Here is a 15228-nt window from a genome sequence, read left to right on the forward strand (position 1 = left end):
ATGAGTACACTGAGCCAAGAACTGTGCTGGCTGCTGGCCCTGTGGGGAACTCGGTCCATCAGGAAAGGAGGTAGAAACTGCAGTTTGCCATGGAACCACCTGCTCAGTCCAAGGAGGCTGAGACTTAGTGGTCAGGGCAGGCTTCACAGATGGGGGGACATCTGGATTCCCTCTTTCCCTTAACCCAAGGCAATGGGTAATTTGACTATTAAAGAAAAATACCTCATTTTAATTCTTTATTGTAAAAGTAACATATGCTTTTTCTTAAAGGATAATCAAAACAGTCAAGTGTGTAAAATAGAAAGTGAAAGCATCCTTGCATGGTTGAAGTTTGATAATGTAGCATTTTAGATTTTTACTGCATATATATTTATATATAATTTTAAAATGATTCATGCTGTACGTGTTACTCTGCAACCTGCATGTTTTTCCCCCACTCGACAGTATTTCACGGACATCTTTTTGTGTCAGTTCGTAGAGTACTGCCATGTCCTTTTTAGCAGCTATGTGGTATTTCCTGGTGAGGATGTGGGATCATGTATTTCAGAGGCCCCAATTGATGGATACTTGGATGGTCTTTCCGAAGTTGAATAGATGTTCACAAGCAGGACAGGAAGGGACAAGAGACAACCAGGACTGAGCTACTGAGATGGAAATGGGCTGGAGAGTAGCCTGTGCTTCTGGATATCCAAGTTTAACATTAAGTAGAGCAAGTGGAAGTGAGGCTGATCGACGACAGCCTGCACAGACTGCTCGTGGAAGTTTGGATGTTTTTCTGAAGGTGATGACGGTGAAGGGCGGGGACACTGAAGGGTTTTGATGGAGAATCAAAGTGATTGGATTTGGATTTTTCCAAGATTACTAGGACAGATATGGGTGGATGGCATTGAGAAACTGAAGGCAAAGAAAGGCCCACCGAGGAAACTGTTCCACTAGTCTGGGCCAGAGAGGATGATGGAGCTGAATTTACAGGGCAGTGTCATGGGCACTGAGAGGAGAGAGTGGATTCAGGGCATATCTGGGTTGGTGTTGATGACATGTGGAGAATGTTTGTGGAAAGGAGGGAGAAGTAGGGAATCTGACATCTGACACCTGGCCCAGGAGACTGGCCGAATGATGCTGTGGTAACCAAGATGGCACACAGAGAGGAAAGGGCACTTTAGACAGAAGCTGGTGAGTTCAGTTTTGCCCCCCCTTTCCTTTGCTTTGTCTTCCTCCTATAACACCTGATTAAAGGAGGAAGCCATCCTCACCGGCACTTACAACACACCCAAATTACCCCAGATAAATCCCAATGTTAACGATTTGACCAGCACCCCTAGGGGTACTGAAGGCAAATTCAGCTTTAGATATATGACTCTGTGTTATTTAAACCTTAAATTTTCTTCCCTCACTTGTATTTAAAGGACAAATGCTACTCCCCAGCGATCAGATGCACAGATACTTGCAGTTTCAAAGTTTAAGGTGCTGGCAGATCAAGACAAAAGCTTCTCCATGTGGCAGGGTGAGAGGAGGTCTTCAGAATTCTTGGCCTAAGTGGTCACAGGGGCACCAGGAGCCCAGGACCACTTGGCTAGTTTCAGGCCAGCTGGGGCAGGCAAGAAGGAACACGCTAGTATTTGCTCAGTTACAATCAACGACTCCTTCTTTGTGTAAAATGGTAATAAGGCCATTAGGAGAGGCTCACCTGAAGTGCAGCGTTGTGAATCCAAGGTAATTAAACACCTCCCGAATGAAAGAGAAAGGCCAGGGAAGGTTAAGTGAGGAATAATCTGCGGCACAGGTGGCCCAAGGCCTTTGAGGAGCCAGAAGGAGAGCGACAGCGGCTTGTACCATTTCAAAGGATGGAAATGTCACTGTAGTCCCTGGGAGGGGCAGGATTTTTATTTTTATTTTGGGGGCAGGGGCAGGGAGTGGGTAGTATTTTTAGCGTGTTAATAGAGCAAGCTTCTTTTTCGTACTTCTCTTTGGAGGCGGAAGTCCACGGTAGAGTCAGCCTAGGTGCTGAATGGCCTGCATTGCTCCTCAGGGGCTCTCACCACTGTGGGGCTGGGGCTCATGTGTCCCTGATAAGGGAAGGTCATAATAAACCAGTTGTAGATACCCGGATGTTGAGATAGACTTCAAACTGCTTCCAAATGAAGATTGTTTTCCATGGTCCCCTCTTGGAGTAGAGGTGGGCTAACTACCCCCTCAGTGTATGTTCCCAAGGCTTTTTACTTTTTTTTTTTTTTTTTTTTTTTTGAGACAGGGTCTTGCTCTGTCACCCAGGCTGGAGTTCTACGGTGCAATCATAGCTCATTGCAACCTTGAACTCCTGGGCTCAAGCAGTCCTCCCACCTCAGCCTTCTAAGTAGCTGAGACTACAGGCATGTGCCACCATGGCTGGCTAAATCTTTTTTTATATTTTTTTATAGAGATGGGATCTCACTGTGTTGCCCAAGCTGGTTTTGAACTCCTGGCTTCAAGCCATCCTCCTGCCTCAGCTTGCCAAAGCGCTGGGCACGTCCCCTTGGCTTCTAACTTATCAGAGGAGAGTATCAGTCCCATCTTCACTCAGTTTAGCATCCAAACGTGAGGCATGCCCTTTATCAATAGCAAAGGATTTTTTTCCTATAAACAGTTCACATTTATGAATGGCTTCATATACACTGAGCACTGCTTGGTGACTTTGTGTATCCTTCCAGCTTGTCTTCATTGCATAAGGTCTGGTGGAGGATTTTTGCTTTTCAGATTGTTACCTCGAAATTTCTGTTGTCTCCACACAAAAACTTGTACGTGAATCTTCATAGCAGCATTATTCATAGCAGCCAAGAAGTAGAAACAGCCCAAATGTCCATCTGCTGATGAACAGATTGATAAAATGTGGTCTCTCCATACAGTGGAATACTATTTAGCCATAAAAAGTGTGAAGTCTTGACACATGCTACAACATGGACGATCCTTGTTCATAAAGCATTGTGCTAAGGGAAATAATCTGATGGCAAAATACTACCTATTGTTAATTCCATTTATATGAAATGTCCAGAGTAGGCAAACCTGTAGAGACAGGAGGAAGGTAAGTGGTTGCTTGGGTCTGGTGTGGGGTTGAAATTGGTAGGGAATGGGGAGTGACAGCTAATGAGTATGAGGTTTCTTTCGGGGATGATAAAAAATGTTCTGGAGTTAGTAGTGATGGTTGTACAGCCTTGTGACTATACTAAAAACCACCAAAGTGTGTACTTTAAATGAATGAATTTTATATGTGAACTATGTCTCAATAAGCTATTAAAAATTTTTCCTCTCAGAAGCTTGGGAACAAGACATAATGTGCATGGATCATTTCTAAAGTCTGTCTAGTCCTTCCCGGATCAGATTTTTTTCCCCAGACTTCTCAGCAAGTGATTCTTAATATTTCTAGGGTCACAGGTGCCTTTAAGATTCTGGGGAAAGCTATGGATCCTGTACCCAGAAAAATAATCTTCACTCATTCATATTAAAAATCTGTAAAAGATTCGTGGATCACCTAAATCTAATTTTCTATTGTATCCTAAGTTTTTTCTTTAAATAATGTCCTACCAGTAGCTGGTCTCTTACAGAATTAGTTTCCATGAAACGTGCTCTTGATATGTTACCTGAATGCTTAAAACCAATCATTAGTTTTCTGTTTCTTTCTCAGGATGAAGGAAAAAAATCCCTTCAGTCCCCTGCCTTTCTCTCCAGCCTCATTTCAAGCCATATTCCCCTCATTTTCTCCACTGAAGCCGGGGTTCTTTCTGTTCCCTGAACTCTTCTGCACTGCAGGGCCTTTGCACGCCACTCCCCATACTTAGCATGTGGTGCTCTCCCCTCTTTGCTGAGTTAACCACCCTCACCCATCCTTTAGATCTTAGTGCAAGCCTGTTGCCCTCCAGGAAGCCTTCCTTGACCCCCTAGACAAGCTCTCTTACAGGCTTGTCACAGTAGCAATGCCACATGCATCCCTGTTTTTCTCACTAGAATGTCAGCTGAATGAGGGCAAGACCCCTGTGTAGTTTCATTGTATCCCTTGTATTCCCAATGCCCAACATAGTCCTAGGTACATAGGAAATAATAAATACTTGTTGAGTGAATGAATAACTCGAGGTCACCACATTGCACAGTTCCAAGGGCTCCTCTTATGTGGAACGCAGTATGAAAGGTGTGCTGTGAAGCGTGGCACCTTGAGATGAATGAAACGCGTGTTAGAAATAGTCCAAGAAGCTTGATGTTGAGGGCAGCAGCCACCATGTCACACAGTCTTTCCTACATTGTTTTTTATGTCTCACTTTCAGGAGAATCTTTATTCATTTGACCAATGGGTTTGTTTGTAGTACATGGACCTGTGAAATCTCACAGCCTTCATATTTCCCTCTTTGCTTTGGCTACTGGGAGACTTTTAAGTCAAATTCAAGCCCATTTCTACCCACCATATAAGACCTGATGGCTTACATTTATATAGCAAATCTATTACCTGCTTCTTTGCCCATTATCATCATTTCCAAATATTTTGTTTTAACGTCTTGAGTATGTGTCTGTTAGTATAAGCTGCCACACTTCCTTTAGAGTATTATGTGTGAGAAATATAAATAAGCCTTTATTCTAACATTTGTAAGTAGCTTTAAGAGGGTATAGAATAGGAACTGAAAGTCTGAGTTTGGGCTCAGACTACAAGACTTTGATTGGAATGTGGCCATGTCTTGAGTTTGTTCCTAGGTATGTAGCCTAGCCTCCCTGAGGCTGTTTTACCCTTGTAAGATGGGAACATTAATTCCTTCCTCACCGGATTGTTAAATTAACTAAATTGTAAAATGTATGCAAAAGTGCTTACCTGGCATGGAGTAAGTCATTAAAAATGGTTTTTGTTTTTATTAGACACGTTCTAATAGGAACAACATTCATTTAAATTTCAAAAAGATGCCCTAATTCTGAACACTTTTTTTTTTTTTTTGAGACTGAGTTTCACTCTGTTGCCCCAGGCTGGAGTGCAATGGCGTGATCTCGGCTCACTGCAGCCTCCGCCTCCTGGATTCAAGTGATTCTCCTGCCTCAGCATCCCAAGTAGCTGGGATTACAGGCGTGTGCCACCGCACCTGACCTGAACACATTTTTGTCCTTCCAGTAACTGAGGTATCAAACGGATCCTGCCATCCGTAGGATCTTCCAGGGCTCCGTATATAGTGAACTTAGCCACCCCACTTTGACCCTGTCCTCAACCTGTGTTTTCTTTCTCTCCATCACCAGATCTCTTCCCTGAAGAACAGGCTGAAAAAGGTCTCCACAACCACTGGGGATGGTGTGGCCAGAGCGTTCCTTAAGGCCCAGGCCGCTTTCTTCGGTAGCTACCGAAACGCTCTGAAAATCGAGCCGGTGAGTAGCCGTGGCATGTCACAGAGCCTGTGTTTGGTCAGGGCTGAGAAGCATACCTCGGGGGCCACAAGAAATGCCATGATCCTTCTGGTTTTCGGATTCACCTAGAAGAGCGTGTGTGTGTTTGTGGTGGGGGACAGTGTACTCCCCTTACCATACCTCTCAGCACAAGGAGGCTGTGCTATCATATGTGAGACCCTGGCTGCTCCAGGGGCTGTTACGCCCTGTGCACCACCCTAGACAGTAAGCCCTGGCCGTGTGTCAGATCCAGCACCAGGCCCCTCACACTCACCTGCTTCCCCTGGGGCTTCACAGTGCACCTGTGCAGCAGAGATGATCAGCTCCACTTTACAAATGAGGGAGCCAAAGGTCAGGGAAGAGAAACAACTTAGCCGGGAAAAGCCAGATGGCCCCAGAGCCCCTGCTTTCCCACTGGGCCTCTCCACCCTTGTTCTTTCGAGGGACCGCCCCTCCACGCTTGAGAAAGCAGAGCCTCCTGGGTCTCATGCCTCATGGCTCCTGCGAGGGGTCTTGGTGTAAGTGGTCACAGTGAGGACCGGGAAGTGACCTTGCCCACCTCTGGCCCTTCCCCCTTTCTGGGCCTCGTCGACTCATCCATGTCCCCTGCCTGCCTCATGAGGTGACACATGAGGTGACTCGTGATTGCAAGGATGTGAAGACACCAGGTCTTCTCTGAAACCAAGGACAGTAACAGTCCTCTTAGCTTCGGAGAGAAACTCTTCCTTGTGTTTCTCTCCTCGGCCTACTCTTGGCCTTCTGGCTGAGGAGAATGCAGGAATTGGCCTAGGGACCTGGGTCACCCTGTAGAGGGGAGAATGTTGGAGGGAAACCCTGCTGACAGGTCTGTTCTCCCAGGAGCACAGGGCTGCCTTCGACTCGAGCGGGTGAGTGACACTGTCACACCCAGCCTCGTCGGAGTCGGAATTGGAGTCGGAATTGGAGTCGGATGTGAGGGACACTGGCTGCACTGCCCATAGGCCAGGGCTGTTTGTTTCTATTTTTACTTTAACCTGTAGCATTTAATTAGATCAAATGACAAAAGTTCAGGGGATGTGAGGCAATGTATTCTCTGGAGAAATTCTGAGCATGAGCAGGGGTCACACTTCCTCATAAGCCACAATTACACATTGGTCTTTACTGCTCTGACTCTGTCGTGTATTCAAGTAAAACACAAAGAATAACAGCAAACACCTTGTTTCCCCATCATCCAGGACCTGCTCTCTGTGAAGTGGCCAGGGCAGTGGGTGCTCAGGAAGTAGTGTCCTAACCCCACCCTCCTGCTCCTTTTTATCCGTCTGGCACTTAGGCCTTACTCTCTAGGCTGCCTGAGCTTTGGACAGTGTCATCGTCACTGTGTGCTCACATAGCAGAAGGGGTGCACTCTCTTTTTGCTTCCTGAGATGTATTTCCCTTAGATTTTTCAAAAGCCCTTCAGCTTAAAGCCAGTTCTTGATAGTGTCCTGCTAGTGTCAGAGTGACGTGGCTCTGATTACTTGTCACGATCTTGGTCCAGCCAAACCAATCAGGGTCAAAGCAGTGACAGCTGGCACAATTCAAGGAAAATACTGTTGTCTTCCCCCGTTTAAAAGGGAATGAATAGGACAACTGGCCCAATCCTTTGCTTGGGTTGCTGGGAACGGACAGACTTGAAGTATTTTCACTCTTGCAATGATCTCATTGTTGGCATGTGTGCATCTGGAATCCAAAGGCAGCTGAAGCTCGGGGCATATTGCTGCTGCAGGATCTGGGCACAGGCTGCTCCACGGGAGGAGTTTATCGTCGTACTTGCACATGGCGCTGGAAGGCACTGGATTTAAGGACAGAAGCCCTGGAATTTCAAGCCTGGCTCTGCACTTCTTAGCTGTCTAAAAGTTGAGCAAGCCACTTAATCCATTTAAACTTCAGTTTCTTCACCTGTGAAATGAGGCTAAGCCTCTGCCTATCCTTCCTGAGGATCCACTGAGCCATAACACATTTCATCAGGAAGGTGAAACTTGAACTGGGTCTGATGAGTAAGGTTTGGAAAAAGAGAAAGGAGCGTCCCTTCCTAGAGTGGGGGTGGAGGTAACTGAGGAAGCAAAGGCTTGGAGGCAGGTTCCCTCATAGCCAGTGAGTGGACCATTTTGTTTGGAGCGACTGGGTGGGGAGATGGGGCTGCAGGAGAGGATAGAGCCAAATTTGGCAGAGCCTTGGATGCTACGCTAAGAGAGTGAACTTGACCCTGTGAGGAGTGTAAGTTTCTGAGCAGAAATGTGACATGACTGAAGTTACCTTTGAGCAGTAGTATAGTGATGGGCTGAAAGGAGAGCTGGAGGCAGAGAAACCAGTTAGAGGAGTGTTACGGGAACTCAGAATAGAGCCCTGGGTAGCTCAACCAGAAACAGAGACCATGAAAGAAGTAGCAAGATTCAGCAATAGATCAAATATGGGAGATGAACAGCAAGAAGTGTCAAGATGTCTCCCAAGATTTGGAGCCTAGGAGAGGATGAAGCCACCCCTGGTAGCAAAGGGAATGCTTAATACCAGGGTGTTCACAGTAGCAGCATTCCCAATGGTAAAACACTGGAGTGTACTGAGTATCCATATGAGGTAACTGGTGAAATAAATTAAAGTCCATCTTATGATAGAATATTATGTAGCCATTAAAACTATCACCTTAGAGATAACATGATGGGTTTAGATGGAGACATGGTACTTGTCCTTGAATGTAAGCTGCTATTCAGTCATAAGATGTATTATTAGTTTATGTACCATTAAGAAAGGGAAAAGAGTGGTGCCAATTATAACTGAAGGATGCCACCGATTATAAGACACATCCAGATTTCAGAAATGTTACAATGGGAAGTAATTTTCATCTTAGAATCAATGAAATATGGCAGACCTGTCAGCCTTTCAGTCCCATTCATCTGTCCTACAATGGCTTTCTTCCGTAAGGTGGAGAAGGAAACCAGAAGACCTGGAATTTTCCAACCAAGCTTCAAGCCAAGGTCATCACCAAGTCACCTAGATGGTTTTTAAACTATAGATTTAATTTTGGCAAATTCTCCCCTTCTAAAATATGAGGTGACAACATTCCCCATGTAAGATTGCTTGGGGCAGCCAGGCATGGTGGCACGTTCAAGACCAGCCTGGGCAATATACAGAGACCCCATCTCCACAAAAAATAAATTAGGTGGATGTGGTATCACGTGCCTGTGGTCACAGCTACTTGGGAGGCTGAAACAGGAGGATTGCTTCAGCCCAGGAGTTCAAGGCTGCAGTGAGCCAAGATGGTGTCACTGCATTCCAGCCTGGGCAACAGAGTGAGAACCTGTCTCTTAAAAATGTTTAGGGGATTAGTTTAAAATAATGACTGCAAAGTACATGTGAGCCCGAGAAATAGGGAGGAGGCATTGGCTGCATCAGTGGGGAGGATGGTGCCTTGAGTGAGCCTGCCAGGGTGCATGCAACACAGTGCTGACTCCCTCCCCACGGCCGCTTGTCTTTCAGTTGTTTCTCTGGTTATAAAAATAGGACCTGCTCTTTGTAGGCTGGACGCGGTGGCTCACACCTGTAATCCCAACACTTTGGGAGGCCGAGGCAGGTGGATCACAAGGTCAAGAGATCGAGAACATCCTGGCCAACATGATGAAATGCCATCTCTATTAAAAATACAAAAATTAGTTGGGCATGGTGGCGCGTGCCTCTAGTCCCAGCTACTCAGTAGGCTGAGGCAGGAGAATCACTTGAGCCCGGGAGGCAGAGGTTGCAGTGAGCCAAGATCGTGCCACTTTATTCCAGTCTGGTGACAGAGCAAGACTCGGTCACAAAAAAAAAAAAAAAAAAAAAAAAAAAGAACACTTGTTCTTTGTAAAAAAATGTTCGAAGTAACAGGACTAGAAATGAGAAAGCACCACCCATAATCCTATCATCACGAGGTAGGTGAGATACAGCTGTGGCAGGTTCCCATCTAGGTTCTAGGATTTTTCGTTTCTTTTGTTTTTCCATTTTGGGGTTTTGGTTTTTTAACTTTCTTGTAGGCAGATGAGATATGCCTGAGAAAGCAATCCAGTATCCTAGTTATTAATAACTTTTTTTGCCTTTTAGTTTGTGTAAGCATTTTTCATACCACATAGAATCTCTTCTTAGACATCATTGACAGTGGCTGAGCAGAGCCTATCAGGTGACCCTTGTGGTTACCAACCCTGGCCATGGATTAGAAGCACAGAGGAACGAGGGGTGGGGGGGGGGTGCTTTTAAAAAGGCAAATGTCCAGGCCCTCCTCAGAGATTTCTGTCGAGTTCCTGTGATCTGAAATCAGGACCAAGGCCCACCATGTTTTCCTAGTGCTAGTCTTGTAAGAAAGAAATTATTTTACTATTTTTTTATTATTACTATTTTGAGACAGGGTCTCACTCTGTTGCCTAGGCTAGAGTGGCATGATCATGGCTCATGGCAGCCTCAACCTCCTGCGCTGAAGTGATCCTCCCACATCAGCCTCCCATCTAGCTGGGACTACAGGTGCATGCCACTGAACTCAGCTAATTTATTTTTAATTTTTGTAGAGACAAGGTCTTGCTATGTTGCCTAGCTGGTCTCCAACTCCAGGGCTTGAGTGATCCTCAGCCTCAGACTCCCAGACTGTTGAGATTACAGGCATGAGCCACCATGCCTGGCATGCTGGTTTTTTTGATTGTCAGTAATGTTTCATGATTTTAAACCACACTGTGCTAAACATCTTTATATATATCTTCATACCTGGTTTGAATTATTTTCTTAGGCAGATTCCTTGACATGGATTTACTGGGTCAACGGATGTGAGTCCATTTAAAGCCTTTGGCACATAAGGTGAGGGAGAAAGCTGGTGAGCAGACACAGGGGAATGTGTGCAGAGAATGGCCCCCGAGGTGGGTGCCAGGGCAGGGCCTGGGAACAGTAGGTCCCTGAGGGCAGAGGGAGCCTGCAGGGTAGAAGGCCAGGTATGTGGGGGCCACGCAGGGCAGCCCAGCTGCAGCGCTACCAGCCCCTCTGGCTCGCCTGTGCTCACTGCTTCGTAATGCTTCCACAGCAGCAGTCACCATGCAGGGTCCTGGGGTACTGCCCATACAGGTGGGGGAGGTGGAGGTGGGGTCATGGTTGTCAGGTTACTGCAGAGTCACGGTGTTGTGTTTTGTTGGAAACAGGAAACATGAGGGACCTGAGCAGGCTCCTCTCTGCTCTGCTTCTGCCTCCCAGGACCCTGAGCAGTTATTCACCTCTCCAATCCTCAGTTCCCCTTCCATAAAGTGGATGTGTAATCGCCTCCTTGCAGGAGTGTAGTGAGGCTTAATAAGCCCAGTACAGTGCCTGTCCTGATGGCCCTGGGAAGATGGGCATGGCCCTGGCCCTCACCCACTTCCTCCGTCTGAGGAGGACCCTGCCAGCCTGGAGCCCGTTGGGGGACAGCTCCAGTCCATGTCCTGCCTGGCTCTGTGAGGAGGGGTCAAGTTCTGGCCTGAGAAGCAGAGGTGGGCATCTCCTCCTCTGCAGTCACATGCGAAGACCTTTTCCCTGGCTCAGAACTCCCTTGAGATTTTTATCACCACCTTGGTCTCTCTCGCTCTCTCTCTCTCTTTCCTAATGAAAAAATTCAGAATGCAGCTGACTGGGGGACTCCTGAGCTTTGTTTTCTTTACCGGGTCCAGAAGGAAGGAGGAAGGGGGCCGCTTGTTGAGGCCCAGCCCTGTGCCAGGAGCTAGGCTGCTCCTCCCCATCTGTGCCTTCTGCAGGTCTGTTGGGGAGGCTGGGTGCCCAGCCCAGGGCGGGGAGGGCCTGTGTTGGCTCCCTGGTGGTGTGTGTCTTCACACACCAGGTGAATTATTCCAAAGGACTCTCTCAGGGTCAGAAACTGAGATACCAGGGGTGTCTAGTCACTGCCAAGTTTACCTCAGTGGCCTCCCACAGGGTCAGCACTCAGTTCAACTCCAAGTTGCTTCCCATCCGTGCTCTCAGTAATTCCCCATCCCAGCCCCTCACTAGCCCTTTACACACGGGGGATGGAGCGGAGGCTGCAGTGATTCCTAGGAAGCAGCAGAGCCAGCAGACAACCTCCAAACCCAGGTTCCCTCCACCACATCCTCCTGCCTGTCTTTGTTCTAGTTTCCACATGTTCCGTGTTAGTAACTCTCTGCATTTCCAGTGCCAGGCACAGGTCATGGCACTGTATGTAGGTATCAGTGAGTATATTTTGGAATAATAGATGGGAGAATGGGTGAAGGAAATTAGGGAACAGGGAAGCATTTGAGGCAGGGGGACTGCCCTCGGCCTCTGTTTGGTGCATACACATTGCATCCTGTCCTATCTTTGGTCTTCAGAGGTTGCTGCTTCCTGATAGAGGGGAGGTGTCTGCAAATCACAAAGGCATGTGACCCATTTTTCAGTCACCTGGAGAAAATCAGATGCAAAGCCCAAGATATTTAACAATATCAGCCAAACCAACTTGTCCTTCTCGACTTAAATGACAGAGCCACAAGCAGCCAGGCAGCCCCATCCGGAGAAACCCCCTTTATCCATGTCAAGCGGCAGCCCAGGCTCCAGCTCATTTATTTAGGCCTTTCTTGCTCTCTGACACGCCTCCTAGCAGTTGCCAGGCAACTCTGGGAGTAGCAGTGTGTGTTAGGGATTAACTAGTTAGGGCTGGGGTCCTTTTTGGCAAGAAGGGGATAAAAGACAAATGAGTTTAATTGCTAGGCCAAGGGTCCTTTCTCTGCATGGTAGAAGATTGCAACTTTTGGAGGATACATATAGCAGTATGGTTCTAAAATTTGCCTTGAATGTTCCTCCTTTCTAGAGAGAACGAAAGAATTTTTTAAGGAATCTTTTACCTCCTTTGTTTAAAATTATATCATCAGGAAATCTGAATAAGGCTAATACACCCCCTTTGAAACACATTTCACACACACTGGTCTCAGTTTTAAAGAACTTTTGCAGATAGATTTGTGTGCTTTCAATTCATCCCCTTTTCTGCTCAGAGTTTCTTATTTCATAGCCCATGCTGCATGACAGTGCATGTGAGGGTGCCTCTCCCCATGTCTGGCCCACTGCAGGCCCTTGGTATATGTTAGGTTAAAGAGCAAAAGCCATGGGTATTGGCGTTTGAAGATGCGTCCTCTTCTGTGCCAGTGTCCGTGGAAAGGCCAGTGTAGGTGGAGCACTATGGGAGCTGTTTATTCAGCTAGCTTGTGTGATCCTCTCCGGGCCAGCCTGCTAGCTGGGCTTCCCCAAGATAAAGGGAACAGAGCTACTGCCCGCGGGGAGCGAATGCTGGGTGGGGGCAGTAAGCAAACTGTTTAAACAGGCAGCAACCAATTCACTCTGGTCCCACTTGCTTAGTTCATCCCAAGAGGCCAGCTTCCAGATTCAGCTGTGGGTACACTGGCATCATCCACCTTATAGCCCATGATTTTGCCCATGATTCTGCTGAGTCATATTTATCCACCTAAAACCCCTTGAGGACGCAGAAGTTAAGATAAAAGCAGATTGATAGCCTGGCTTTCAAGGATGAATGCACGAGGTTGTGTTGGAGCAGGTTGGAAAAACACCACATATATCTGTGTCCTGGTTGAGTAACCCTGTTGATCTCGTGTTGTTTTTGAAAAAAAATAAAAACTGTTTTCTGATTTCTTTTTGGTGTAATGGAAAATAGAAAAATATTTTTAAGGTAGTAAAATCAAAACAGCACCATAGTCCCACTGATTTTTACTACATATGCCTTTTGTATTTACTGTTTATTTTTTCATTAGGCAAAGGGTTTACATAGCTACAACCAAATCTCAGTTAAAAGCTAGTTTCCCCTGCCCCACCTTTTAACAAGATATCATATGCATCTTTACATAGCTGCAGAATATTCCATCAAGTGTAACTACCATAATTTCCATGACCAGCCTCCCATGTTGGACATTTAGGTTGTTTCCAATCTTTTGATATTAGAAGTAATACTCCACTAAACATCTTTGTGAATAAAGCTTTGAAATGCTGTGTTTCAAAGCCTTCTGAGTGGAAGAACTGAGTCTGTGAGCAGGAGCCTGACTGTGGGGGCCAACTTGTCACAGCGTCTCAAGGAAGCAGATTTCGGTTGACTCAGCCTCACGGTGGCTCGAGATGGAAAAAGAATGAAGAACCCTTGATGGGTGGGAGGGTGCACACTCCCTGCCCTCCACACAGACGAGCAGAGGATTCCCAGAACACACATAAGGGATGTGACTAATTTGTCTGTGCCTCCATCTTGTGCTAAACATAGGTTTGAGGAACCTTAAGACACTGTGTACAGTACAGCAAGATGAGAGATAAGGAGGCAAGGAAAGCGGGGGAAAGGAAACTGCATGACGCCTGGAAGGGACTGGTGTGTGTGTGCAGCCGTGTGTCTGCGCGAGGCTCTGTGACCACACAGGTTGGGAGTGGTGGAGCTGGGACTCATCCCATCACACCCAGGTCTGTCTAAAGAGCCCATGCTTTAAGGAAAAAAAACTGTGATAAAAAATACATATAATATAAAACGTGCTATTTTAACCATTGTTAAGTATATAGTTCATTGGCATGAATGGCATTCGCAGTGTGCAACCATCACCACTATCTATTTGCAACATTTTTAATCACGCCCAACAGAACCTCTATATCCACTGAGCAAGAACTTCTCATTTTCCTTTCCCCCAGCCCTTAGTAACCTCTAGTCTACTTTCTGTCTCTGAATTTGCCTATTCTAGATAGTTCATAGAAGCGGAATCATTCAATATTTGTCCTTTGCCTGGCCTATTTTGGTAGCATCTTGTTTACCAGCTTCATCCATGTTATAGCATGCATTGGAACCTCAGCCCTCTTTAAGACTGAATAATATTCCACTATCTGTATGTACCATATTTTGTTTATCCACTCACTTGTTAATGGACACCTGGGTTGTTTCTATGTTTTGGCTGTTATGAGTAATACTGCTGTGAATGTGTGTGTGTGATTAATAGTTTGGACACCTGCTTTGCAAGTCATTTGGTTACATACCAAGAAGTGCAGTTGTGGGTCATCTGGTAATTCTACGTTTAACTTATTGAGGGACCTCCAAAATGTTTTTCAGACAGAGCCTGTGCTTTTGTTAAGTGGGTAGCAGTGTGTCTGGGAAGCATGAATATGGACCCAAGAATATCTGTAGGAAAAGTCTATGAAACATTTGTTTTATTTTTCAGTATATTTTAGGCAAGTGGATAAGAAATTATAGCCAAAACCTACAGGCCCGAGCTAAGCAGATGCATTGATGGGGGAGTGTAAACTGGACTGCAGAAGGGTCTGGTAACTTACTAGTTAATGTTTTTTTCCCATTTTAGTGGTCATCTGAAGTCAAGATCATGTCCTGGGAATGAAGCAAGGATAAGGGGAGGTGCTTCTGCCCCAGGACTTCAGGGACAATCACTATAGCTCTGTGGCTCTAAGTGGCTAAGGAGCCCACCGAATGTGATGGAAGGAGTATGGCCTTTGGAATCACCTGGGTTTTAATTCTGGCTCTGTCATCTACTAGAAGATGACTCTGGAAGTCACTTCACCACCCTGAGACTCACTTTTCTTGTGTGTAGAATGTAAATAATGCTTACCTGGTAGGACTGTTGAGAAAAATAGCAATAATATGCACCAAACACCAGCATAGTGCCTTGCTGATAGTAGATGTTAACTAAATGATAGTGACCATCCCTGGGTGACAAAGTAAAGGAGGAAGAGAAAGATGAGACCGCCACATTTTAGAATAGTGGTGTCCATACTTGTTCAGCAATTGTTTCACTAATTGTGAAAGTATGGCTTTTATCTCAAATGATACATAAAGGATTTGAAATAAATCACATA

At 46.0% G+C, this 15228-nt stretch overlaps 1 protein-coding gene across 19 annotated transcripts in view; it reads left to right on the forward strand.

Moving 5' to 3' along the window:
• Positions 1 to 15228, forward strand: part of DENND1A (DENN domain containing 1A) — a 545711-nt gene that overhangs the window by 364794 nt on the left and 165689 nt on the right. For all 19 annotated transcript variants that reach the window (XM_045372599.2, XM_045372603.2, XM_045372601.2 and 16 more), the window contains one exon: positions 5242 to 5367. In XM_045372599.2, the coding sequence (XP_045228534.2) occupies positions 5242 to 5367 (126 nt within the window). The remainder of the gene's footprint in view (positions 1 to 5241; positions 5368 to 15228) is intronic.

The sequence above is a fragment of the Macaca fascicularis genome, chromosome 15 (assembly GCF_037993035.2).
Source record: "Macaca fascicularis isolate 582-1 chromosome 15, T2T-MFA8v1.1".
Taxonomy (NCBI): Eukaryota; Metazoa; Chordata; class Mammalia; order Primates; family Cercopithecidae; genus Macaca; species Macaca fascicularis.